The sequence below is a fragment of the Pseudoliparis swirei genome, chromosome 22, assembly GCF_029220125.1.
Source record: "Pseudoliparis swirei isolate HS2019 ecotype Mariana Trench chromosome 22, NWPU_hadal_v1, whole genome shotgun sequence".
Classification (NCBI taxonomy): Eukaryota; Metazoa; Chordata; class Actinopteri; order Perciformes; family Liparidae; genus Pseudoliparis; species Pseudoliparis swirei.
The window spans coordinates 11,407,817-11,433,635 of NC_079409.1; the positions used below are offsets into that span (position 1 = coordinate 11,407,817).

The 25,819-nt window shown below is 43.2% G+C and overlaps 1 protein-coding gene across 4 annotated transcripts; it reads right to left on the reverse strand.

Annotated features, from left to right (window-relative positions):
- Positions 1–7: 7 nt before the first annotated feature.
- On the reverse strand, positions 8–25,443 carry zgc:158766 (uncharacterized protein LOC100009641 homolog). Of its 4 annotated transcripts, none has more exons than XM_056444559.1 (25): positions 25,235–25,443; positions 20,730–20,774; positions 20,091–20,288; positions 17,906–19,139; positions 11,895–12,098; positions 10,662–10,785; positions 10,068–10,161; positions 9,478–9,564; positions 9,180–9,296; positions 8,720–8,818; positions 8,339–8,481; positions 8,091–8,229; positions 7,881–8,003; positions 7,577–7,741; positions 6,532–7,394; positions 5,855–6,104; positions 5,465–5,554; positions 4,661–4,885; positions 4,279–4,449; positions 4,006–4,183; positions 3,671–3,787; positions 2,994–3,260; positions 2,286–2,521; positions 1,549–1,618; positions 8–374 (listed from the first exon to the last, which is right to left on the reverse strand). In XM_056444559.1, the coding sequence occupies exons 1-24, from the start codon at positions 25,301–25,303 to the stop codon at positions 1,574–1,576; spliced, it is 5,283 nt and encodes a 1,760-aa protein (XP_056300534.1). In that variant the 5' UTR covers positions 25,304–25,443; the 3' UTR covers positions 8–374; positions 1,549–1,573. The 4 variants fall into 4 exon arrangements, with proteins under 4 accessions (XP_056300534.1, XP_056300535.1, XP_056300537.1 ...); XM_056444560.1 differs by having other exon boundaries at positions 1,545–1,618; XM_056444562.1 differs by lacking the exon at positions 20,730–20,774.
- Positions 25,444–25,819: the final 376 nt, after the last annotated feature.

The window sequence follows — 25,819 nt, forward strand, 5'->3', positions numbered from 1 at the left end:
ACAACAATGTGTTTTGAACATTTTAATCACCTGTACAAGTTTGACAGAACAGAAAACTGGCAACAAAGGAAAGATAACGTCTGGATAGATCTGCCTGCTATTTTTTGTTTGTATTTAAAATACATAAAAAAACTAATCTACAGTATAAACACAGATTGATATCTAACTCATTAAAACAAATGTACAGACCTCTGACGTACCATCATGGCAGTGTCAATTATGTGTCAATTTCCAGTATCATAATGAAACGTCATATAATAGTTGAGCTTCATCCATTAAAGTCTTAGTGCTGCGAAGCTGGACTCCTCTTATTGTCATCTCCTTGTCCTGAGATACAAACCACTGCGGCTTCATTCAGCTTCAGGAATTCACAGCTGTGGAGAAAAAAGGAATACACAAGAAAGGGGATTTAGAAAAACATATTTTTGCACTCAGAAGTTATTTTATTTCACTCATGCAATATTAAGAATGTCAGTCAACAAAAGAGCCTGTTAAAACTCCTTTAAACACCTTTTAGTTGTAATATGGCATTTTACAACACAACATCATAGATTGTTAAAACTCTCAGTAATAAGACTATTATAATGTAACTATTATGGCGATAAAATGTGTTAAGCCAGTCAGACTTTAAAAAAAAAATCCATAATATTGTTAATATTTTCCATTAAATGTGTTAACTAGATTATTGTGCTATTTACACTGACTAGAGCCTGAAGAACAAACAAAGAACGTATATCAAAAAAGTAAGACTGAGGATTCAGGGGAGCATATTTAATGCATTAAAAATTAAAATTAAACATTAACATGTAAAAGGAGCAAAGAGACATTTGTTACTTTACTCTATTTGATAACAATTCAATAAGAGTGTTTTTGGTTTCCTACAAGAAAATGTAAAGTTGACCATACATTTAAAGCAATAGCCAGATAGGATACTTTTTTTAAAGTATAGATTGTGGGTGTGTCACTGCCATTTGGGTCCTACAGGATAAGAGCAACACAGAAGTTCTTATTTATTCCACAAAAATGTTCCTCTATGTAATTACAGTGAGGCGCTTCGGTCCAAGTGACCTGTTTTTATGCTACCACTTGTATTATCATATTTTTTGCGTCGAATTATTGGTAGTGTGCTGTGTTTTCTCCTGTGAAAGCCGATTTTGAAAATTAGAAACAAATAACAAGTTTAACAGTTTGTTAAAAACACACAACCCAGGCAACAAAAAAACAAAACCAGAATGCATTCCAAAGCCCCAAAACAAACGGTGCTTGCATGCGTGTGTTCAAACATACATTAAAACTCTTGAAAACACACATTTCCTCGTCATGTCAAACGGATGCACAGAGGAAAACGAGAGGAAAACATGAACAAAACAAACCCCCCATCGGGAGGAGAGCCCCCGACCCCACCCGGACACGCCCGCCATGCAGCAGACACCAACGGCACCAAAAGCACATTTTCACACAGATTAGTAGTCAGTCGGTTCCTCACAGTTGTTAACGAGGCTGTGAAGGGAACAACACCGATCCGCTCTGGGGACAATGCTTACTTACTGAGCTGAAATCCCTCAGCTCTGAGTCACACCACAGTAGAGAGGCCTACCGCTATATGAGAGGCCTCGCTCTGGTCAAAAAACAAACAGCAAAAAGGTGGTAAGTGAAACTGAAGCTGTAAATATTCTCTTCCACTTAGAGGAAGGTGTTAGGCAGGTGTGAAAGCTGTCAATCGAACCCAGGTGCGGACCGACAACTGAACCCGCCTGTTCAGGTTTGTGGTGTTCAATATAATTGCATCAGCTTTGCTCACAGAGGGAATTTTAATCCTGAACCTCATTATGTGACCAATTACATGATTAAAAAAAAATCCTAGCCAAATTAAGGTCATGTTCCTGGCTTTAGGCTTCTCTAGGCAATACATGCGGCTCATTCAAGGGTATAACATTTTATTTTCTAGTGATTATGCACACATTTTTGTTATTACATAATCTGTATTTCAATCGGTAATAGACTTCTCGTGTTGTTTTTCTGAACAATTTGGGTGAAACATTTAAATACGTCATGTAGTTAACTGTCGTCTACATCGAGGTAAGCTTAAACTAAAACACAGTTTTTAAAAAACACCGTAAATAAATAATAAATTGATTTGACTTGAGAGAGAGCGACGAAATGTGTCACCGCAGCTTCGGTTCATCCGAGCTGTGCTTCTCAGAATACGCTCTTGTGAAACCGAGTGGTGTTGGCTGAAGTGTGACTTTTGGTCACAGAGTAAAAGAAGATAATCAAACACTCACTGCTGTGATGAACTTGGTGCCCTGGGGTTGGAGCTCTTCCTCTTTCTGGAATATCGAGGGGGATGCGATGGAGGAGGAAGTGGTGGAGGAGCACAGGAAAGTGGGGGGCTCGTTGTTGTTGTTGTTGTTGTAGGAGTCCATGACGCTGCTGGGGTGCCCGGGTATCGTGAGGGTACTCAGGCCTGTTACACTGTCACTGGAGGTGCACTGGGAGGACGTCTCTGAGCTCTCAGTGACTGCAACACAACACAAAGAGGAAGGTACATTAATACTAAAACCAACTAATGACTACATTTATTTCCTATTAATGCAAGAGTTCAAGAAAGTTCAGCGTGTGGGTATTCCCCAAGCTAACTCGGTGTTAGATCCCAACTTGTGTGTGGGGTTTAATTTAGTTGACTTTGGCAACTCCTAGTGGCAGCAGCAAAGAAGACACTGTGGCAGTATTCAGTTCCCCCCCCCCCATCTACCCTGGTAAAAATGCTCCAAATAGAGGCATTGTTTCATTTGTTGGCTATAATACGGTTAGTTATCTTGAAGCTCTTCTTTATTTTAATAGAGTTTATCTTTAAATACTGACTTGGAGTGGTTAAATACTCGGTGACACAAATGAGCTGCTTATTATGTACAAAACCCTCCCCAAGAAACTAAAAAAGAGACAAATAAATGTCCTTGGTTGGTCGTACAGAATTTAAAACAGCCACTCACTCATGGAGGGCTGGCTCCCGGAGTCCTGCTCCAGCTCATCTTCCTCGATGCAGTCGTAGGGCCACTGGGCAAAGGAGGGAACACTGGTCACTAAGTAGGGGTGAGAGGGGGAGGAGTAAAGATGAAGATTGAGCGAGCCCAGAAGGGAGGAGGAGGATTGGCTGCTGGAGGAGGAGGTGCTGCTGTTGGAGATTGTGGAGTGAGGTCTCTTGAACGAAGTGGAGTGATCAAACGAAGACACCGCAATGGATGCCCTGGTGCGGGCCTCTGTCGGCAGAGACAAACACAGTGAGCTGTGAGTTCATGGGAGGGATGAAAAGTGACAGGAATGTATGAACATTCCTGTGGTGGTTAACGACAATAATTGAGACATGAAGCATGTTTCTTTACAGCATGAAAGAGGAGTAATGTAACATAGTTTACTGCGGTTGTAATTACTTCAAATCAGTATGTTGTAGATTTCAGCTGGTGCGTTAACTAATAATACTACTTGCATAAACCACCTATAAGCAAGAGCCAAGTTAGTAAAACTCGGTTTCAGTCAAGACAAATTGTGTGTGTTTTCATAATTACAACGTGAATCATGAAGATGAAACAAACTGTAGAGGAGAAAGAGGGAGAAGAACGATAAAAGCACACTGAGGCTCAATTACATGAAGTGTAAAAGGACAGCTCACCTGTCCCTTTCATGATATAGTCAATGGCTCTGTCACTGATAGCTGCATCACTTGGCTTTATGTCCATAAAAGGCTTGCTTCCAATCCCCATGGACACCATCTCCTGTATGCGCAACTCTGGAATCCAGAAAAGGAAATCTTTAACGCCAAAACCTTTGTCGTACATGAGATAAAGAGCCTGAATCTCACATATATGATACATATATATATATATATAGACACATAGTTTTATATATATAAATATTTATATCTATATATATATATATACATATGTATATATATATATATATATATATATATTTCTATATTCAGATCAAAATTACAATGAAACACACCTCTGTTTCTGAGCGCCTGCCTCCACAGAATCTTCCCTATGATAGCTGTCCAGACAGCCTTGACCTCGGCGGAGCTGGCTTGGAGTATAAACGTGTCCTGTGACTTCCTCCGACGGAACCAGATCTCAAAGCGTAGGCCGCTGTCGCCAACATTTTCAGTCATACCTATTTCTGCTGTCTGAATAGAACCGAAAAGAAAAGAAACATGAACTCAAATATCATTAAACAAGCAGACATGTGACCAAAGGTGATCCCCAAGCAATAAACTCTTACTTTGAAGGACTGTTTGTAGATATAAAAGTCATATCCTCCTTCGATCTTCTTGGTCTTGCTGAAGAGGATGAGGTCTTCAAACAAGAAGACGTGGCGAAGGTATTTCCTCCGTCCGCACCAGACTATGAATTCATCCTGGCAGCGGAGGTGACCCTGCTCCTTTAGGTTCACCTGGAGAGGAAACATGGCCGTTCACATGCGTCAGAGAGAACAATACAAATCCTGGTGGGACTGTGACCTCAATCTGCTGTATACATAACAAGATGACCTCCAACTCAAAAATAGTATCATGTCTTGCCAGTTTAAAAATAATAATAATGTAAAGTAGTCTTTGGTTTATGCTGAAAACAACATCGTCGCCTCAGCAGCACATGGCTCTTACATCACAGCCCCGAATGGCATCCATAGCCAGCAGGTCGTTGCCATGGCGAAGCTGAAACTTGACCATCTCCTCTGCGGTGCGGAGGTCGCTTAGCTCCTGCTCCTGGGACTGACCGCACTCCTTGATCAGGTCTTTCAGCAACAGCGCGTATTTACTCATCCTCTGGATGGGCTTCAGCAAGTAGGACGCCAAGTCCATCTTGTCTCCGAGCTCCAGCTGCTTATTCTGGGGAGAGACACAGTGAGGATTATTATTGGGTCTTTTGAATATGGGGATGCTAAAGATGTGAGTGAGTCGTACAAACTGTCGGTAAATTCTGCTTATTAGCTATGAGTTCATTGATGTTGACTCAATGCAGCCGTGTTGAGTGTTGGACATGCATTAATTAGAGCGTGACCAATACTACGTTTGTTTGGCCGATATCAAAATTCGCAATTAAAGAGTTTTAAAAAACAACATTTCAGCCAATAAACATTTTTCAGCCAAAACAAAGAATCGTTTAAACACGATTAATTAAATAATTGTGACATAGATATAAACTTTATTGGACCACGTGTTGAGAATTTTCATGTCATTTTAATTCAGTTCAGTAAATATTCAGATACTAATTTATCTGTGATTAACTTACATCGCCAATTAAAATGGGCCATGACGAGGAATTGCTCAGAATCTAATATGTTTATATGTTTTGTGATCCATCAATTTAGTGTGTGTGTGTGTATATATTTATATATATATATATATATAGAATGCCCTGTGACCTGCTACTCTCTGAGAAAATGTAACCACAGTTTCCAGACGCACCTTAAAGAATTCGTTCCCATGGCTGCTGAGCAGTTCGTCGGACTGCGGCTTATTCTTGCTGTACAGAGCATACATTCCAAACTGATCCTCCTGCACACAAGATTAACAAGTTACAACTCTGGCTACAGTAAGAAGTATGTATTTTAGTATGCTTTGCAAAATACAATGAAAGATTCAACTCCCAAGAGACTTAAAATGTAATTTCATGGGTTCATTATGCTGTTGAGTGACTTTATGGGTATTGGAACAACAACGGTGTGAAACTACTCTGCAAACAGGTCAACACATCATTACAATCGCTGCTGTTGGGAGACACTCCACCTGAGTGCGGTTTTTAGGCTGTTTTTAGGCCGCTTCGGGCACTCTGACTAACTCGCTGTATGGACTCACGTGTCTGAGAAAACAGCTACTGATGGACAGCGGGGAGTGGGCGCATGACTCCAGCTCTTTCAGGAAATATTGACTGTGGAAGTCCCACAGTTTCTCAACATTCCCAAAAATGATGCTGCGCTTCCCCCGCAGGTCCTGCGGCAAGTCCGGGCGCTCCATCTCGGCAAAATAGTGCTCAATGATGTAGCTGAGAGAGCGAACATACTCACTCTCTGTGGAGATCATCTCATCCATTATGTGCTGTACTTTACTGGACAACAAAAAGACATGATAAGCTGTAAGAGTACTTACAATGCACTGGAAAAACTATTATTACAATACCAAACAGCTTCAGACAATAAACAAAACAATGAACAACAATTGTAATCATTATTTTGCATAATTTATAAAGCAAAAATGCCAAATACTTGCTAATTCCAGAATCTTACATTTCTTCTCAGCATTATACTATTATACACTGAATATCTTAGGGTTTATTGAACCATAACTAAACTATATTTGTCAGGAATCTCCACAGGGCAGACAATATGAAAATAATTGAAACGCGAGCAGTATGTGAAGAGATTTCAAACAATTATCCTTGAATCTTCTGGAATTTTGTTCACGCTCTCTTTATACACTTTTTAATACGTGTCGGGTAACATTCCAGGTCTAGTATCAGTGGTTCCCTTCCTCACCTGCTATGTTTCTTGCCCTCTCCGTCACTGTGTCTGCTGTGGATCCTGGAGGGCGACGACATGCTGCGGCTGCGTCCGAATGCAGGGCTCAATATGTCAGGTCTCTGCAGCTTCTTCTCTGCAGACACGTTATTAGCCACCTCCAAGCCCTTGATGTACACACCCGTGTAGCCATGGATGTGGCTGACGTCTGAGTGACCACTGTCCCTCGGGGTCAGCTCAAAGCTCATGGTCTTCTTCATGATCTTCTTCATCGGCTGCTTGCGGAGGCGGGCTGCACCGGAGTAGACGGGCTCCGAGTGACACGATATGGTCGAGTCGATGGTGCAGTCGCTGTCTGTGTCGTCAAAAATGGATGGACTCTGTCTCAGTTTGCTGTCGCATTCGGGGGAGAACGGGAAGTGTGAGGAAGAGGAAATTGAACTGGTTGGGCTCTTGGAGAAAGGCCCAGCAGAGTGAGGCTTGTTGTCCTCAAACGGTGGAATTAGCACAGGTAAAAGCACACAGGCTTTCGCTCCACGCTGTTCTGTAGTGGTCGTCTGGCTTTCAGAAATCTTTAAAGAAGCCACCGTGTCAACAGTGAAGTCAGGGGCTGCTGTCCTGGCTCGGGCCAACCTCTCTTCCAACTGCTGTTTGGTTTGCTGGCATTTGTGCCACACTGTGTTCCACTGCTGCAGCTGCTGAGGGCTCTCCAGGGAGAGCACCATGTTGTTGAGACTGCTGAAGTTGTCCATGGAGAACTTGGATGCCTCGGTGTAGTAATCCTGCAGGATCTGCACCACAGATGGCAAAAGTTCAACATCTGAAGAGTCGAGACTCAGGTGTCCAAAATAATCCTGGCAGTGCTCCATCCACTGGTTTGCCTGAGGATTTAAAAAGTGATTCATCTTTATAATATAGTTAGAGACACAGTATGGTTAATCTTGAAAAATATCTGGCGTATGCTTCAGTTGTAAAGGAGATTTTAAGTTTATACTAATCCTTAAATACTTCAAAATGTAGCATTACTTTGGACAGCATATCCATATTAGGTGTAAATACTTACTGAGTCATAGAATTCATTCAGGTTGGTTAGGATGTCTAGCTGGGCCTTCCTCCTCTCCACTCGGCTTAAGATGGAGCCCAGATGCTGCTCAAAGTCAAGGAGAACCGAACCTGGAAGGGACTCGGGAGCCTCCTTCACCAGCTGCAGGGCGAGCCTCTGCTTGTGCTGTCAGGAAACGGACAAAACAGGTCACAGGGCATTATATATACACTATATATCAATATATGGCACTGATTGTCTTCTGTAAATTACACGTAGGAGGTGGTCCATGAGGAATGTATTGAGAAATTGTGTCCATATTCACCACCGTCTCCTCAAGAAACTGGTCCAAGGTCTCCCGCATCTCCTTAACTTTGGCCACGGACAGCGTTAGCGATTCCAACGGTGTGAGCTGCTTCTCTCCTTCGACACTGAACCAGAGTTTGATCTAGAAAGAGAAGAATATTGTTCACTGATTAAATATCCCAATTGTTGAATAAGAAAACAGCACAAGAGTGAAATAGTTGAAGCTCACCTTTTGCGTTTGCTCCTCAAACGTGCGCACCTCCAGCAGGCCCTCCAACTGTTTCTGAGACTTGTTTGAGAGGATCACAAGCTTATGGACCTCTTCATCTACTTGGTTGTACAGTGCATTCAACATGTCGACAGCATCTCTGAATGTACAAAGAAAACAATAGCAGGGCAGAGCGGGTTGTGAAAGGTCAATAATATTATCACCTCAGGTTTCACTCATATTAAGCCTAACCATTCTTTCTTCAGTACCTGTAGTTTTCATTTTCACAGGCTTCTTCCTTCCTGATGCGTGCGAGGACAGTTCCTCCTTCTAGACGCAGTCTGTTTAGACGGGTGTCCTCTAACACACACTTCATGAGATGCCTCTGCTGTTCCAAAACCTCAGACACCTCCTGAACATGCACAATGGTGCAGATAATCAAATGGAGAAAGGATGTAAAAACAAAACAAGTGAAATATCTGTTTAATTTAAAACTCAACAAAAAAGCACTAAGATCATGGAAAGTAACCGTAAAACACACTCCTGAACTGTTTACTCCGGTTAAGAGAGAGGCCAGCAGAGCGCTATTGTGAGTCAGTGGAGACACATAAATCAGGAGGCAGGACTGCCTGCAGGGGGTCGGGTCTGACCTTCGAGGTCGTCAGGTTGCCACTGCCGCTCAGTGTGCTGATAGACTCCTGGAGGGAGGAGATGGATGCACTACAACTGCTTGCAAATGAGTCAATTTTCTGTGAGAGAGACAGAAAGAAAGAAATGATCAGCAATATCACTGACAAAACAGAAACTATTTCTGTAGCCCGTCACCATTCTTAAAATCGACAGAATGTTTGGAGAAAAGTCAAAAATTGCTTCCCATCCCTGCCTAAAATGCATCCATGTGTCAGCTGGCCAAGAGGAGCCATTTCTTTTAACTCTACATAACTTATACATAACATTAAACAAAGAATAATATATAAAAAGAACGTTTAAGTAACAACGAACACCCAACAACTGAATTGTTATGATGTTTTTCGAAGTGTATCTGCAACCTCGCCATGCTCTTGAGTAAGTTGACAAATATGTTTATAATGCCACCTCCGTCACACCCACCTGTCTGAAGTGGATCCAGTGGCTGTGGTCGTAGTGGAAGGTGCCCTCCAAGTGTTGTGTGAGCTGGGTTTGGTCGATGTGCTTCAGCAGGGCTTTCAGAGAGGACATTGTTTCAGTCTGAAGCAAGAAAAGCACAAACACACACTCAGGTTGATACATTAATGAGGAATTCATCAAATCTCAATCGAGTGAAAACTAGTTAAATTATTGCAAATCCCTTATGAAATCTAGCATTAAAAAACAGAAATAGACTTCATAGAAATACCTCTCATGTCTGATAACAAGAGTTCTTATTTACCTGTACATCGATGTCTCTCTCAGGTTTGGCTGCTGTCTCCTTGTCCACCAGGAAGAGAACAGTGTAAAGTGCATTTGGTGCTGACGCCTGAGAAAAACATGCACAATCATTTGCATCGTCGATTAAGATAAATAAAATAAATGAACATACAGTGAGATCTTCGACAGCTAAACTGACTTACAATGCACGTGTTGTGGTTTACAGAATTATCATCCCGACAGCAGTAAGAAAACTCATCATCACAGCATGATGATATGTCTCTTGTAAGCCGGCTGCAGCCACTCAACTCCCAGTGTGCGGTTAACAACAGACAAGTAAGCACAGGCCACTCGAGCCCTGAAGCCAGCCTTTTTTCACAATCATGTCTTGGAACTGAAGTCAATACGAATTTTAAAGGTGTGTCTCTTTTAAAGAACTAATTGTGTCTGAGACTGAGACGTATAACGTTAAGATATGTGTAAGGAATGCCATTGTATAATAATATTGAGACATAACAATACAGCTCAGAAGACAACAGAGATTCAGAGGGCTGTAAACTCTTTGGGTGTGTGTGTTGGAGGGTAATTGCATGTTTTCCACTGCGGGCTCACCTGCAACTCAGACAGAGATGACATCAGAGCTGGAACCGGCTGCTGCCTCCTGCTGTCTATTACAACAGTTAAGCCTTGATCACGCCTTTCCTTCCTGAAAGCAAAGTATTACAGTTGTAATATTGTCTTTTGCGAGGTTTTGGGGCAGGGATGTCTATGTGTACAGATTGTAAAGCACTCCGAGACAAATTTGTAATTTGTGAAATTGGGCTATACAAATAAACTGAATTGAATTGAATTTAATTTAATTTAATTTTACACCTGACTTAGATAGATTAGGAGACCTTTTTAAATCCAATCCAATTACACTTGAAGCACACATACAAATATCTAGCAGCAGCTACTAGAGAGACCCTGTGAGACTGACCACAAACTATTCTTTTATTCGTAAGTTTACTGATAATGCTCTGTATAATAATACTGACTTTTTCCATTAATCTAGAAGCTCTGAATAACAACTTCCCTGTGAAGGAACATTGGAAACATGCTAAAGGCCGCAAAGAACAGAAGCCGCTTTTACCCCAGGCGTAAAAAGACAGGTGTGAAAGACAGGTATTCTTAACACACACAAAACCCAGAGTATGCGTGACTTACCGCAGCGTGGAATAGTAGTAGCCCAATAAACAGGTGAGGTCTTTGACCGTGCAACTTTCACCTGCCCACACCTGAGCTCGTGTGCACACCTGCAGCACTGCCCTCCCACTGCGATCTCTGTTTCCTGGATGAGAAAATGTCAGCAGGGGGTCAACACTGTTTATGTCAGGAATGTTTAAGCTTTAGGGAACTCTGTGTTATCACTTGTGAAAATACTTTCACATCAATCGTATGTATTCATATCTTATGTATATTTATGTGGTGTTCTCTATGATTGTAACACCCTGTTCTGTTTCTCCTGTGTTCCGTGTCTCCTATGTTTCCTCTGTCTTCTCTGTCTTAATTGTTTAATTCCCTGCACCTGCCCTCAGCCACTCTTGTCTCGTTACTGTCTGATGTCGTACACCTGTTTCCCCCCCTATATATTGTGTCAGTCTTTCCCTTGTCTGCTGTCGGATTGTCGTCTATGGTTCCGTGTCCTTTTCCCGTCGTCCTGGCCGTGTTCCTGATCCTGCCTGCTTCGACCCTGCCTGCCCTGACCGACGATCCTCTGCCTGCCCCTTTTGGACCTTGTTTATTTTGCAACTGTTTTGCCTCATTAAAGAGTGTTTTTTGTTATTTATATTGCGTCCAGCCTGTATCTCTGCGCCTGAGCCTCACCCCGTCACAAAGACCTGACAATGATAGCGGTGAAGGCTTCAAAATAAGGCTAGTGGGTTTTCTGCCTCTTCCTGCACTGTAATATTATGTCTTCTTTAAATTGTGCAAATCAATAAACTACATTAAATCAAGTCAATGTTCTCATCTGTCTTGATCAGATTCCTAAGCTACTTAGAGCAAGAAAGTACTTTCTGAGTTTCTTAAACTGTTGAATTAAATTTGAGGTGGCAAAAAGTAATGGCCCAAAAAAGAATACCTAGTTCTGCATTCCTGCCTTTTACCACAGTCCAAATACGCTAAAATATTATCCAGAAATAAACAACTAACTCATAATTCATACAAAAGATCATGAACTAATGTTGGGATAATAGCAGTGTATGTTACGGCCTGCTGCTACTTTCCATCAGTTGAAAAGACATGTGGTATATCAGGATTTCAAAGCAACTTTTATAAAGTGATTATAAGGTAGTAATAAGCAATGGAAATTTAATTTTACTGAAATGAATCCAAAAAGTGTATCGCGTTTAATGAAAGCAGCTGATATCAGCTGTGTCTGAATCTCTGGTTGCCTACCTGGCAGGATCACAGCACCCGATACGAGCAGCTTTTCATTGACCTCCGACACCAGTTTGGGGCGGGCTGAGTCGCTCTCATTGGAGGAGCCTGATGCCGAAGCCGGTCGGATGGCCGGCCCATTGGCAGCTTTTGGGCTGTACGAATCTTCTCCACTGTGCCTGTGCCGTCTGCTCTCACTGCTGATGGTGTCATCGCGCTGTCCTGTCGAAATAAGTATAAATAGTTGAGACACTGAAGTGATACTTACTGAGCCACCACTGTACAAAAATACAGTACGGGCAATATAAATTAGAAGCTTCCTTTCACCTTCGTACTAATCGTAATACGTCATAAAGCAAGTGTTTATTAGTGGTGACATAAGTGTGCTCTAGTCGTGACTCATCCCAGAGCCCAGCTGTTCAGTCAGTCTGAGTCATGGGTAACTCATGGCATTATTACACTCTCGTCTTCACATCCTCCTCGCCAGCCTTCCATAGCTCCAGGCTCTGTTTGTAAGAACGCTCCTGACACAGATCCGATTCCTGAGGCAGATTAACACAGTATTCTACTTCACGGTGCCTTGGCTCAAATGGATAGCACAGTATGCACAATATAGTAGCTTTGGGTATTTTTATTTGTCGCAAAAAGTGCCACAGTCCGTCAGTTTTGTTTGCCATGTTGGCTGCTCACTGTTTTCCTGTTCTTCTAGTTGTGACATAGTGCACAGAAGGGCTCGTAGCTAGGGCTGCAACTAACGATTATTTTGATAATCGGTTGATTATTCTATCGATTAATCGATTAATCGGATAAAAAAACAAAAAAACTTTAATTTTCAACCCTTTATTCAAAACAGTGTCCGTACGGTCATGGAAAACCTGGAAAAGTCATGGAATATTTAAATGGCTATTAGCAGGCCTAGAAAGGTAATTGAAAAAAATAAAATCCCAAAATATTTGGAAAAGTAATGCAAATTTGTTTTATTCAAATTTTAATTTACACGGTATATATACGGTATGCTTTGGAATTCTCATTGTTAGTTTAAACACTACATCTTCTCACTTTGTCACGTATAGACAGTTTTAACAAAATGTTTAATCATGGAAATTTGGTTTAAAGTCATGGAAAGGTCCTGGAGATCCACTGGTCAGCATGTGGATGAACTCTGTCACAAACAGACTGACAGCTTTCCTCTCCTGAGCAGTGGTCCCCATGTGGCCCCGCCCCCTGAACAATATCAGAGACGCGTTCCGAGTTATTATGTTTTTCACCTGGCCCGCTGCCGTTGAGATTGCAGTGAGACGCGGAAAAAATGTGAAGTGGTGCTCTTCGCAATAGAACATCTTTGATGGGACGTGTCGCGTCTCGGCCAATCAGCGTTCAGATGTCCACAGCGTTTGGGAAGTTAGGTTAGCTTGAATGTTAGTCCGCTACATCTGCTGCTGTCACGCTGCACGGTGTAGCGATACTAACAAAGTACCCGTACGTTAAAAACGATGTGATTTAGCATATTTTTAGTATCGATACTTCATAAAAAGAGCGATCAGAGCTCACGCGCTGCTCCGCTCCGTTAAATGTTGTCTGCACGCGCAGCGCTCACAGTGGCGTCGTGGCTTATCTCCGTTGCCTTTCTCCATGGAAAAATATTTTCCGCTATCCGCCACGGAATAAATAACCACGTTTTCTACGTTATACTCTTGTGGAAATGCCACACACGTCGTGACATGTAGCGCCCTGTGCCAGGTCTGTGTGACAAAACCAGCCCAATGGCCAATCAAAACCAGCCCAAACCAGCCCAATGGCCAATAAAACAAGCCCAAAAAACAAGCCCAATATCAGAACTCAAAATATGCCCGTGCCAAACCATATACACTGCTTTTAAAGTCCAACAGCATTGCTATCATTGCCAAATGTATTGTAATATCTACAAAGTAACACCAAATGGTTAGTATGCCAGCATTAAAAGCAGTTTTCCCGTAACAGTTATTTCACCTAGGTCCTAAAATGGCCTTGTGTAATTAGATACAGTATATTATCATAAATATAATATAGCTCTGTGAAGGTGTAGACCAATTCACTGACGGACAAACTAACCTGATGCTTTGTCTTGAGGCTTTCTTCCTTTCTCTCTTCCTCCCTGCCTGGACAACATGAATGTACTGTTTTTACTTCATATGCATTTACTGTAGTTAATGCAATACCTTATTTCAACTGAAACACCTTATGTTGCTTCACTATATTTTTATCAGATACTTATAGTTCAAACAATGTACGCACCGACAACTGGAGAACGGAGCAGCATTTCCTTTTGCTGTGGTTTAGGAGATCACAGTGATGAGCACAAATCTAGGTTTTGCAGTACCGACAAAAAGCTTTGGTATCATCCCCGTTCTATCCATTCTTTAATTCCATTTTCACTTTCCCATTCTTTCGTATATTTCTTCCCGTATTTACTGGTGGCATGTTTCTCCAGTGTAGCTAGCTACACTAACTACCAGACCAGAGTTGAGATCGAGCGGCGAGAGCTTTAGGTGCGTGTGTGTATGTGGGCGTGTCCCATGTCCATGTGTGTACGTGCTGATCTGGAGTCAGTTTGGTAGGATTTGGGTAGAAATAAATTATTTCATTCAAAATATGGATTTTTATTTAAAGATATTCATGTAATTTGCATGCAAAATAGGTCTACCCGAACCAGCGGACAAGAAATTCAACCCGCGGCAACACTTCAAAAGAGCCCAAATCAGCGGGTAAAAAACGGACCTGGCAACACTGGGGTCATAACGTCACCCGGAGGCGCACTTAGCTCCGTGAATGTCTCCGACGACGTGAATGACTTCCGCATCCAGCGCCACGTGAGCAACAGCAGCCAATTAGATTCATCAACAGAGGAGCAGCTCAGCGCTGATTGGCTCTCACAACGCAGCGTTCAGTCTCTCCTCTCTCTCCCTCCGCTCAACTCAACTTTGTTTATACTCCGTGACTTATTGAGCGCCGTAATAATGCGCGACACAACGAATCGATACGAAAAATTCCAACTATTTTAATAATCGATTTTTATCGATTTTATCGATTCGTTGTTGCAGCCCTACTCGTAGCGCCCCGTGTTTAGTTGACCAGAGTACAGCAGAAGATCTCCTCTAATAAAACACCCATCAGCTGTGGCTTCTTTGTTGGTTTGTAATTTACAGTTATTTTCTTTTTGCTGTTTTGTGGTTTTACTTTTTTATTCAATGTTTATTCTTGTGAATTAAACACATTGGAATCTTGCTCTGTGAAAAGTGATTTACTTGATTTGGCGAGACAAAACCAATCTTTGGTCATCCACTTTCTACCCTACTGATATCACAGACCTCATCTACTCATTAATTTCAACAAATACATTGATTTCACGTTGAAGTATACTCATATTTGTGCCGTCCTTGTTAGTCTACAACACAGACCACAGCACTTATATTTACAAGAACATCTAAAATCCCATATCATAAGACAGGCTATAATCTGGCAGTGATGCTTTGACCTAAATGCTAATAATAATAATAATAATAATCATTTATTTTATATAGCGCTTCTCAAGGCACCCGAAGTCGCTTTACAGAGTCCAGAGTCCAGTAGTCACACACACAGTCATCCCGGTGGTGGTAAGCTACATCAGTAGCCACAGCTGCCCTGGGGCAGACTGACGGAAGCGTGGCAGCCAATCAGCGCCTACGGCCCCTCCCCCACCACCAACATTCATTCACATCCATACGAACCGGGGTGAGGCTGCGGTGCATGTCTTTATGATGGTGGGGGAAACCGGAGTACCCGGAGGAAACCCACGCAGACACGAGGAGAACATGCTCCACACAGAAAGGACCTGGAACGACCGGGATTCGACCGGGATTGGAACCCAGGGCCTTCTTGCTGTGAGGCGACAGTGCTACCCACTGAGCCACCGTGCTGCCCAGGAGACACTCCTGTTCCGAGAGCTGTAGTAATAAACTATTATCTTGAAAGGCCATTGCTCAACCAGCTCTGCTGACAATGGCTCTGTGTCTGATGGACACCTGTTGTGTGTTGTCTTTTTAAAACGTGTGAGTCCTCTTTTATTGTCCTGCTCTGTTCTGTGACAGTAAACCCTCCCAGCTCAGCCTCTATTCTCTTCAAACAGTCGGTGCATTTCCTGTGCGACTGTGTGGCCAGGCTTGTGTTTGCTGCATGTTTCCTAAATAGCTTTGTTTTCAGAGGAAGTGACAAACGTAGAGTAAAGCCTCCTGAGTATCGTCCTGTGTGAGAGTTGTGAGAGTTGGTATGTTGTGTCGTCTGTGGGACACGTTTGCAGGTCGTCAAGGCTGAATCTGCACTGGCTGCTGGAGCTTTGAGTTATTGATCACGTACATTACGCAGGAAGTGTTTTGATATTGCAGTTCGCCGGCTCATATGAGTAATCTAACCCGTCTGGAGTATTTTTTTCAGAGTGGTGTGAGTCAGCGCAGGTTAGGTCTTGTGTTTCTGGACTGAATGGTCTCTCCAAAGACAGAGGTGTTGTTTGAAAAGCTTTTTTTCCGTGGATCCCCAGTGGCTGATTTGATTCACAAAGGACACTTTTGTAAATGAGGCAACCCATCTGGGATCAGTGCAGCCCCCAGCCCCAATAACATTGGAGGGTCATCTCATTGTGGGCTTCTGGGGTCCCTGTGGTTGGTTTACAGGTTCCTTTGTTGCCTTTAAAACGTTGTTGTGAGAAACCCACTGAAATACAATCCCCTCTGAGGTAATCTCAGAAACGCAACAGTGATGTGATTTCACTACTATATTGTTGCCGCACTGTGTGTATTTAACACATTTAAATGAACATATGTATAATCACCTTTATTTATAAAATCAGTATTAACAGCCTTAACTACGGTCTGGCATTGTCCAAGGTTAGGACGAGAGATTTTAAATAACTCTTCACCGCACGTTTCAATTCACGGAAGAATCAGTGTTTTGAGAAAACAGCACGATTCCCTCGGCGGTACTCTCACACCGGTGCTTTCCTGAGCCACCCTGTATGAGCCAACAGAAAAACAACGACTGACAGTGGTAAAGAAAACACAGGATAGAGAGTAAGTTCTGTTTCCTGGGTAGAACCGGACCTGTATACTCAACGTGCCAAAAAATACACAGAGCGGGCTTTGAAAAGCGATCTGTCACCAATGGCAGCGTTTCAAAGTTATGGGCTGTCTCAATTCAGACTGCATCTGCAGGCACCTGATGAATAACCACTCCCACTGCAGGGTATAATTACACACCGTGATGGGAAACCTCTATCATAAGGCTATTAAGAGTGAAAGAGTGGTTAAGAGTGGTTGTAACAGCCTGAGGTTATATTACTTGAAAAGCAAGAAATTACGAGTCATGGAGTGTTCCGATGATTCAACCACTGTTGGAGAAAAGAAAAATGTATATCTATGATACAACACTCATTCCTACTGAAAATATCAATCTTAAAAGTGTCAGTAGTTTCCCAGAAATCAGTAGTACTTTCGTTTCCCAAAAAAAGATAACCAATCTCCAAAAGTAGCTGAGATTTGGTGTTTAGACATTTTATGTTTATTGGGGACTACTTCCACCATGGATTTTTTTAAGTAGAAGCACCTTTAAATAAACCACAATGCCCATGTTTATTGTGATGAAGGAACAGATCACCCCGTATATTAGTCTTGATCTTTGATGTATTTTTCACAGTTTTTTGGGATAAACATTGAGGGTCTATTTGCATAGAGAAATAAGCTAAATCTTGATTTAGATACATATTATTGCAGCTAAAGGTGTGAAATAAATGCAGATAAATTATTTGTTAAATGCAGTCTGAAATATAAAGTACAAGTATCTCAAAACTGTACTTTAGTTCAGTGCTTGGGTAAATGGACTTTCTATTGCTTGTAAAGTCAACATAAGATTCCACATTCCAAAAGTATTTGCATGTAATATTAGCAACTTAAATGTGATTTTTGTACGATGAGACATTCAGAAAGCAAAAGGTTGAACATCAGTGCAGCATCACATACCTGACTCCTCTTTGCTGGTCCTCTTCTCAGAGCCAGAAAAAGCAGCCTCCACATCGAGCTTCCCAAAACGAAGAGCGTAGCCATTTATAAGCTTTTTTGGGGAGGTGCTCGCTGAGCCTCCAGAAGAAGATCGTTCCCTGTGACCTTTAACCTGGATCGCCTTGTTAGTCCTCTCCAGTGACTTTGAGCGTCTTTCTGCGCGTCTCTCTGCGCTCCTCAACCCCCTCTGTAAGTAAAGTAAAGGTGTGCTGGTTCTGGAGTCATCACCGCTGAGCCAGCTCCGGCTACCCAACCTCCGAGATAAATGTTCTCTAGAGGGAGACCGTATGTCGGGGCTGCTCCCTGGTGTCACTGAGCTCTCTCTTAGACCAGCACCATGCTCTGGGCTTTCCTCCAGAATGAATTCAGAGCTTGACCCGAGGCTCATGGGGTTCTGCAGGGCCTCCATGTAAGATTTCCTGAAAAGTCTCCTGCTCTCAAATGCAACAGAGTCCCTTGGTAGGCGTCGTCGAGGTCCGGGGTTACTGAGGTCCGTAGTGAAAGATAGCATCTTGGACCCTGGCCCTCTCTCTCTCCCGCCACTATCCTCACTTCCTATTCCACACTCTTCAGTGGACCTTTCAATTTCAATGATAGGTGTAGCCGTGTCTGGTGAACCGACACTGTGGTTCTCACTGCTGGGGTCCAAATGGTGTTTGTTTGGGGAGGTGGGCTCAGAGAAGATGGAGTCAGCTCCCTGAGAGTGCAGAGACTCTCTGGAGCTGCGGTGGCTGTCGAGAGTCCCTGTGGATCCGCTGGTGCTGCAGGTGCTGAGATGGCCGCGGAAGCCACCTCTGCTGCAGCGTGCTTGCATGATGGCGTCCGCCGTGCTGCTGACAAACAGTGGGTTGACCACGTTCTTCCACGGCGTCCTGTACACAGCCGTACCAGTGGTAAGCAGACAGTTCTGTAGTGGGTGCAGGTTACGGTCACGTGTTACATTCTGCAAGAACTCAGCTGTGAACACACTGCCATACATGCTCTCTGCGACGGTGACCTCTGTGATGGCCTGCCCACTGACCGACAGACATTTTATTACGAGCTTTGCAGTCTTGCGGCCTAAAGGGACAATCTGTAGGTAGAAGTCTCCTTGCTTTAGGCGCACTTTGTGCAGAGGGGCGAGCTGCAGGACGACTTTCTCTTTGATGCAGAGAGGCCACCCCTCATGGTAGAACAGCAATCCTCTAAACTTCACCTGAGAGAAAAACAGAGAAATCAGTCACTCCCATCAAAGATTATCATCTGTGTATTAGGGGTGAGATGCGGTATGACTGACATCTGCAACGTTGTGTTCAAACACATGTTTAACTTCAATGAAGTGGCAAGATGTTTTCATTGGACACATTGGATGAATCACTGTCAGCGAACAGTCTCGACTAAGGAGAGAAACCTGTCTGATCAGGCCTGGTTTCGCAGCAACCACAAAACGAATCGTCACTGTGACAGAATCAAAAACATAACCTCAGAGCAAAGACACTGTGCCCAAGGGTTGGCTTTTTCTTCTCTTATGAATGTCAATGCTCAGAATGAGGATGTGATCTTCCTCTGCAGCCTCTCATATTGCCTGCAATACAAAGAATCTCATCTCAAGCTCCGCGAGCTGGTCTCAGGGGCTTAGGTGAAACTATTGCTATGACTATCGTCACAGTGTAATCACCGCAGAGATGAATACAGAGGAATAGTTACAGTGCTTTGGTTGTAGAGCCCTAACCCACAGCAATCAAAGCTTGTGAGAGAGAATATTGAATTTCACTATGGGCCCAAGAGTCCATGGCAGCCTCTCAAACAGACCACAGTTCCCTCTGTTTCCCTTTTCAGCTTGTTTTCGGAACAATAATCAACTCTGTCTCAGTCTGATACTCCCCCTTCCCACTCAGCAAATATATTCCCACTCAGCGGCACTGTTCTCACATTCTTCACAAACATTTCGTCTTATCACTTCAGCTGTTTATCTTTCAAGATATTTACAATTGGATGTTTGAAGTGTTTTGGGAAGGACATGAGTTGACTACTGGTTTTATTTTTCAGCATTTCATCCTCACTTCCCTTTTCTCAACATTTGATTTCCAACAGTCCTGCAGGAAATCACTATGGTTACTAGGTTATATCGATTTAACTTGAGGTGCCACATCTAGCAACAACTCACACAGGTTTCTTGTTGGATGATCTGCAGGATTCTCTTGCCAGGAAGCAGGAAGTCGATGAGGCAGCGGAGGCCGTCTCCTCGGTACTGCCTTTCCACCACACTGAAGAGCTGCCACAGGACCGTGGCAGCGGTGGCACTGAAGGGGCGGTACAGGGCCGACAAGGTGCTCTGGATACAGCTGTCCAAAGACTCAGTGTCCTGAGAAAAATAATATCTGGATTAGGTTGGACATCTTTCATCAGGTAAAGTTTGTGGTAAATGTGTCATGATAGCTAAACACCAAAACATGGACATGGGAGTCAACCAGTGGTCCCAGTGGTCCCCCAACTTTTGGGCTTGTGATCCTTTACAAAAAAGAAATGTCTATCTCTTAACAGGTTATGGCCTTGTTGTGAACATTGGCTGTGTACAAGAATGATATCCAGCATTTTAAAAAATTAAAAAACACACGCATGTCAGAAAATATACTTTGAATTTTAACAGATTTTTTTGCATGCAATTACTCATGTGATCCTGTGTGTGTACTGTAAACAGTCTTTAGTAAATAGGCTGTACTTTCTGGGCTTAGATCTTATGCTAAAGGTCTGCATGCTAACATGCTCACAATGACATATTAACATGCTGCTGTTTAGCACTTACTATGGTTACCATGTACATCCCTGTAGTTTGGTATGTTCGCATTTGCTAGTTAGAAGTAAACACAAAGTACAGCTAAGGTTAATCGACATTTCCTAAAAAAATCCCATGGTAATCCATCTAATAGGTGTCAACATATTTTAATAAATGTCAACTTTCTGATGGCCCTTGAAGAAAAGTCAGGGGGTCACCAACATAGTTATGGTTCATCCTCTGACGACCATGAACGTCTGTACCAAATATCACAGATTCATTAGTTGTTGAGATATTACAGTAGTGGACCGATCAACCGACAGGCAGACCATCACAAGAGACATGCCACTGGCATCGTTCAAAATACCATCCAAAGGCTGCAGAGCTATGACCAAATAACAAGGCATCTGCCTACTGTACATGACTTCCACCAAACATACAGTTGCACATGAGTTACTGAGCAAGATCCCACTTAGCCAGACAGTCAGGAAGTTTGAACATGACAGGAAACGTCATCCGTGATGGTTTTTCCATCAGCAAGGGGGAAACACCTGGTGGGAGTGACGTCACTCTCAGCGGACACAAACAGCAAAACTGGAAAGTACAGACTGGACTCCAGTTGAGGCTGGGATAGTGCAATGCTACCCATTAATAACAACAATATCGCTGACTTTTATCTGACCCCTACACAACCTGGGCCACCACCACCTGTCCCCACGAGAAGAGACGACGTGTCAGACACTGTTGGTTACAACTCGTCCAGGGGATGAGAAGGGACATTTTGGATTACGGGCGTCCTGGATGAGGTTGACCCGGTCTTGTAATTAAGCTCATGGTTCAGGCTATGACCTTCCTCTCAGCAGTCGGAGCCAAGGCCAAACATCCCTCGGCTATCTGTCCTTTCCGAATGGAACACAACATTGAAGGAGAGACATCTGCCTCCGATGATAACCACACAGATAGATAGCGATGCCAGGGAAAGTCCCACACTATGACAACCATGTACCATGCTGAGGAACGCGGGGCTCGAAGACGTAGCTCTGAACTCTCACTTGAATGTCTTCGCTGCATTTACATGACAATAAAAGTGTGTAAAAAAACAACAAAAAGGATGCTTAGAAATGCTCCGGTGAATTTAGCCTGTCAGACTGCCCATGTCTCACCCTTTGTAGGATCTGTCCTGTTGATCTAAGCAGCTCAGCACCATCAATTGGAGGAGAGTGAGTACAGTTCAGTGCATTGGTACACATGCCACGACTCTACGACAAGGCACGCATTGTGTGCTCCGCCTCTCTAAGTGGTATGTGCTGTACAGTGTTTTGTGCCCTGAAACAAAACGCCCACCTCCATTAGCAGTCCGCCTGCTTTCAGTGAGACAAAAATGGCTCTGGGCATTAGTCACTGTAGCACCCGGGAGGAGAAGAATAACATTGTGTTTTATTGGAGGAAAGCTAACAATGGGAGGAAAGCTCTCACTACATAGTTGGGACACACCAGTTTCTCTTGAGGTTTCCAAGACAGAAAAAAAAACAGTGGTAGTGACAGAAGAAGTGTTTTGACAAACGGTTACTCAACACAGCAGAGACCTGAGCGCAATGACCAATCAAATGTCATTCAACCTGCTGCACGGGAGTGGCTGTCCATGTAATCCGATGCTACAATATGGACAAAACAACAACAACAACACAATAGATTGAGAGTAATAGAAGTCAGAGAAAGAGACATCACATCATCCCCCTGTAGAAAACATCTTCCATTAGGTATACAACGTTTATTGCTTTCCATTGTCCAGAAGCATTTGAAACTTTTCAAAAAGTGTCACCTGGCTCCAGGGAGACATATCTGCATGTCGCAGCAGAGCTACTGAGCTTATAGCCACCAAAGCTGAGCTTCCCATCCGCTCTGAGCCACAGAGGAATGCAGTGTGTATGGTTGTGTGTCTCTAGTCTCACACTCTCAGCCAAGACAGGAACAGATTGGGAAGTCCCACCTTTCTGATGCCAGGTCTTTGGAAGCGGCCGCCTGTGTGATGGAGGAGGTGGTAATTAATGGCTTCAAGCTCCAGGTGGGACACTTTTGTCTGCACCGTCAGTAAACCAGCTGTCCAGAAGGTGCACGTAGCGGGTAAGTGAGTTATGTCTCTGAACGATATTTACTCTTTAATCTGAAGAACTATTGCAATGTAAGTAACGGTTTGTGAGCCACTTCAAGTAAATAAGAGACAATATACTATGTTAAAATGTTATATTAGCTGGTAACTCTAAAAGTACCGCGCCTTTTAAAGCATGCGTCAGACTGCAAAGTAGAAGAAGAAAATAATCAAAGTCAGAGGGATAGAAGGAGCGATAGATCTTAAGAGACAGATAGAGAGAGCGAGAGGTGGTCACTGACACATTTAGTGGGTCAGGGACACAAAAGGCGCTGCCTACCAGGCCTCCAGTGGCGCATGAAGCCACCAGGGGAGTGTAACAAGAGAGGCCTGGAGCCCCCATACAGACTGCTCACTAGCCAACCTGCTCACAGACTCAAAGGCCACAGGTTGCTCAGACCTGCCCCGCCGCCAGGTGCCACGACGCCAACAAAAGAGTCTAGTGAGACCTCACCATTGAACCTGCAATTTGATTCAGCTTTTGATTCGTGGCAATAGAAATCCTATCTTATTACAGGATGAGAGGCGAGGAAAGGGGAGGGGATATAAAGTTAGAAAAATGATGTAAACATGATATAAACCATTCCCAATAAAGTTAAGGCGTAACATTACGAATGTTTCCTGACAAAGATCTGAAATCTAAATAATGTTTCGTGAAATCGAATATATTCGGAGCGATCAGTGCAGTTTAAGATTCTTTAACTGACTTCTGCTCTCACACACGTGCTTCTTCACGAGTGTCTCAGCTAAAGGCACATACTCACTTACTCTCACTAAATAAAACTGAATTGTACATGAATGCACACACAAACATACACACAAATAAACTGTCTCTCTGTGTATGAACACGACAGAATCTGCTCTTCGGTAGACAATGTCATATTAGAATGGCAATGTAAAAAGACACTTTAGTAAATGTTACAATGTTATCTCAGCAGATAAACTTTAACCCAGAGGCCAACACTGATTGTGTGCCAAACACAGCGGGGTTAGTGGGGTGACAGCGGGATCAACAATGATGGAAGTCTGGAGGTGATAAACTGGCTCAAAAGCCTGAGCAGAAGTTACTATTTTTAATTAACCTCGTTCACATCTACACTCCTATGACGTGACTGCAATATAAGCTGAGTGATGTCTGCTAATCATGCGGCTATAGAATAAGATGTTAAGTGTAAGGCCTACACATTCTTTTTAAGCTGGGTCATTAAAAAGTATTGCGCAAAACAAAATGCAAATTCTGCTTTTAAAATAAGACAAAATGAAATTGTACCCCAACGGAGTAGAAAGAGAGAAAGGTTCCCATGTTGGTTTACAGAAATACTTGATTTATGTCGTCAACTCATGACTTTGTCTACAGGATGTAAACAACACTGGCAGGAAATTGTTCCTCAGCAGCCCGGTCAGTCCCTCAAGATAGAAGTTGCACTGTACACAACAAACATGCACATTGTCACGTTTGATTAGGCCTTTGCATAAAGGAAAGCTCAACAACAACAAGACAACAAGTGAATGGAGGTCCTTCAACCAATCACAGCGGTGATGGGCAATGACAGGAGAGACAAAGGAGACTAACAAAAGTCTGTTGATCCCTCTGCAGAGTAAATATAGCATGGGTGCATACCAACACAAGTGGGAGGATGATAAAGGAAGCTGACTTATCAGAGAGGATACAAACGTGTGTATTTCACTGACCCCATTCTTTTTTGGGTTTGCAGATAAAGGCCCACAAAGGCTGATGATGGCCAACAGCGTAAAAACATTCATGTCTGTATCTACTGAAGAAAGACATTCGAGAAATAAAAAATTTGATCTGGTCTTCAATTCCAGTGTTTAGCTCCCTGTCAAGACTTCACACCTAATGTGTCTTTCATCACGTAGAGTCACCGCATTCATATTGTAACTGTTATGCAACCATTGGAGAACATGTTGAGGGGCATCAGTGAAGTATTACTCTGTCAATGTCCTTCGAAGTGAACACAGATTACTCCAAACAGCCCAGTATCTGAGAGCAGTAGACTAAATGTTGCTGAAAATGCAAATATTTACACACGGTGTGACGAATTGAATTATCTGACTGCAACAAACAAGGAAATAAAGACATAATATAATTCAAACTAAAATAACATTAACTGTTATAAACACACAGTACCGATTGATGGATCAGCACGCACACAAACACACACACACACATACACACTTAATGCTTGTCTTAAAAACAAAGATGTAACATTATCAGCCATCAAGCCGAGACATTAAACAAATCCCCTGAATGCACCATAACACACATTATTTCAGACGAGTTCAAACACATAAATGCAGAAAAAGAAACAAAAACGTCCAAGAAGTGTCAGTAAAATTGTAATGCAGACATATTTAAAGCGTGTACCTTAATACTCAGGTAGTTGTCACAACTCCGGGACTTTGCTCTGGAGTGCATTTTGCCCAGTGACAGCATTTAGGCACCAGACGAAAAACCAAACTTTAACCAATAAATAACTGTCATCAACTCCAGAAATCCAGTGTACAATCCGCTCTGTAAGTGCTACAAGTCATTGCTGTGGTATCAACAGGTCCCGAGCCTTTCCTCTCTCCAGCTCTCCTGCTCTCTGGGTGCTGTGGTGACGGCAGCTGGAGCAGAATAAACTCCCGTCGGAGCGTGAGAGAGGCGGTGCACTGGCTTCCCCGTCACTCACCCTCTCTCTCCCTCCGACATAACCTCCCCCGCCCTGCTGCTCTGCTACCGAAGCCTCTTACGGGCTCGTCATTCAGACTGAGAGAAAATAAAACACGCGACCTGACCTGCACACCCCCACCGCCCCAAGCCCCCAACACTCCACCCAGCATGGGTCGGGCTCTGACTAACTCCTCTCTGCTCCCCCTGACCCCTTGCACCCCTACCTCCACCGACAGCTCCCCTCCACCCCTCCTGCCACAATGGTCTCTCTTTGTCCTGACAATACAAATGGACTCG

What these genes read in the sequence shown, in the direction of transcription:
- zgc:158766 (XM_056444559.1), bottom strand. Translation starts at nt 25,303, where the DNA reads ATGCTGTCACTGGGCAAAATGCACTCCAGAGCAAAGTCCCGGAGTTGT. An exon ending in CATCTCTGTCTGAGTTGCAG is followed by an intron (nt 9,565 to 10,067) that starts GTGAGCCCGCAG and finishes TGTTTTTCTCAG; the next exon opens with GCGTCAGCACCAAATGCACT. An exon ending in TTGAGGAGCAAACGCAAAAG is followed by an intron (nt 8,004 to 8,090) that starts GTGAGCTTCAAC and finishes TTCTCTTTCTAG; the next exon opens with ATCAAACTCTGGTTCAGTGT.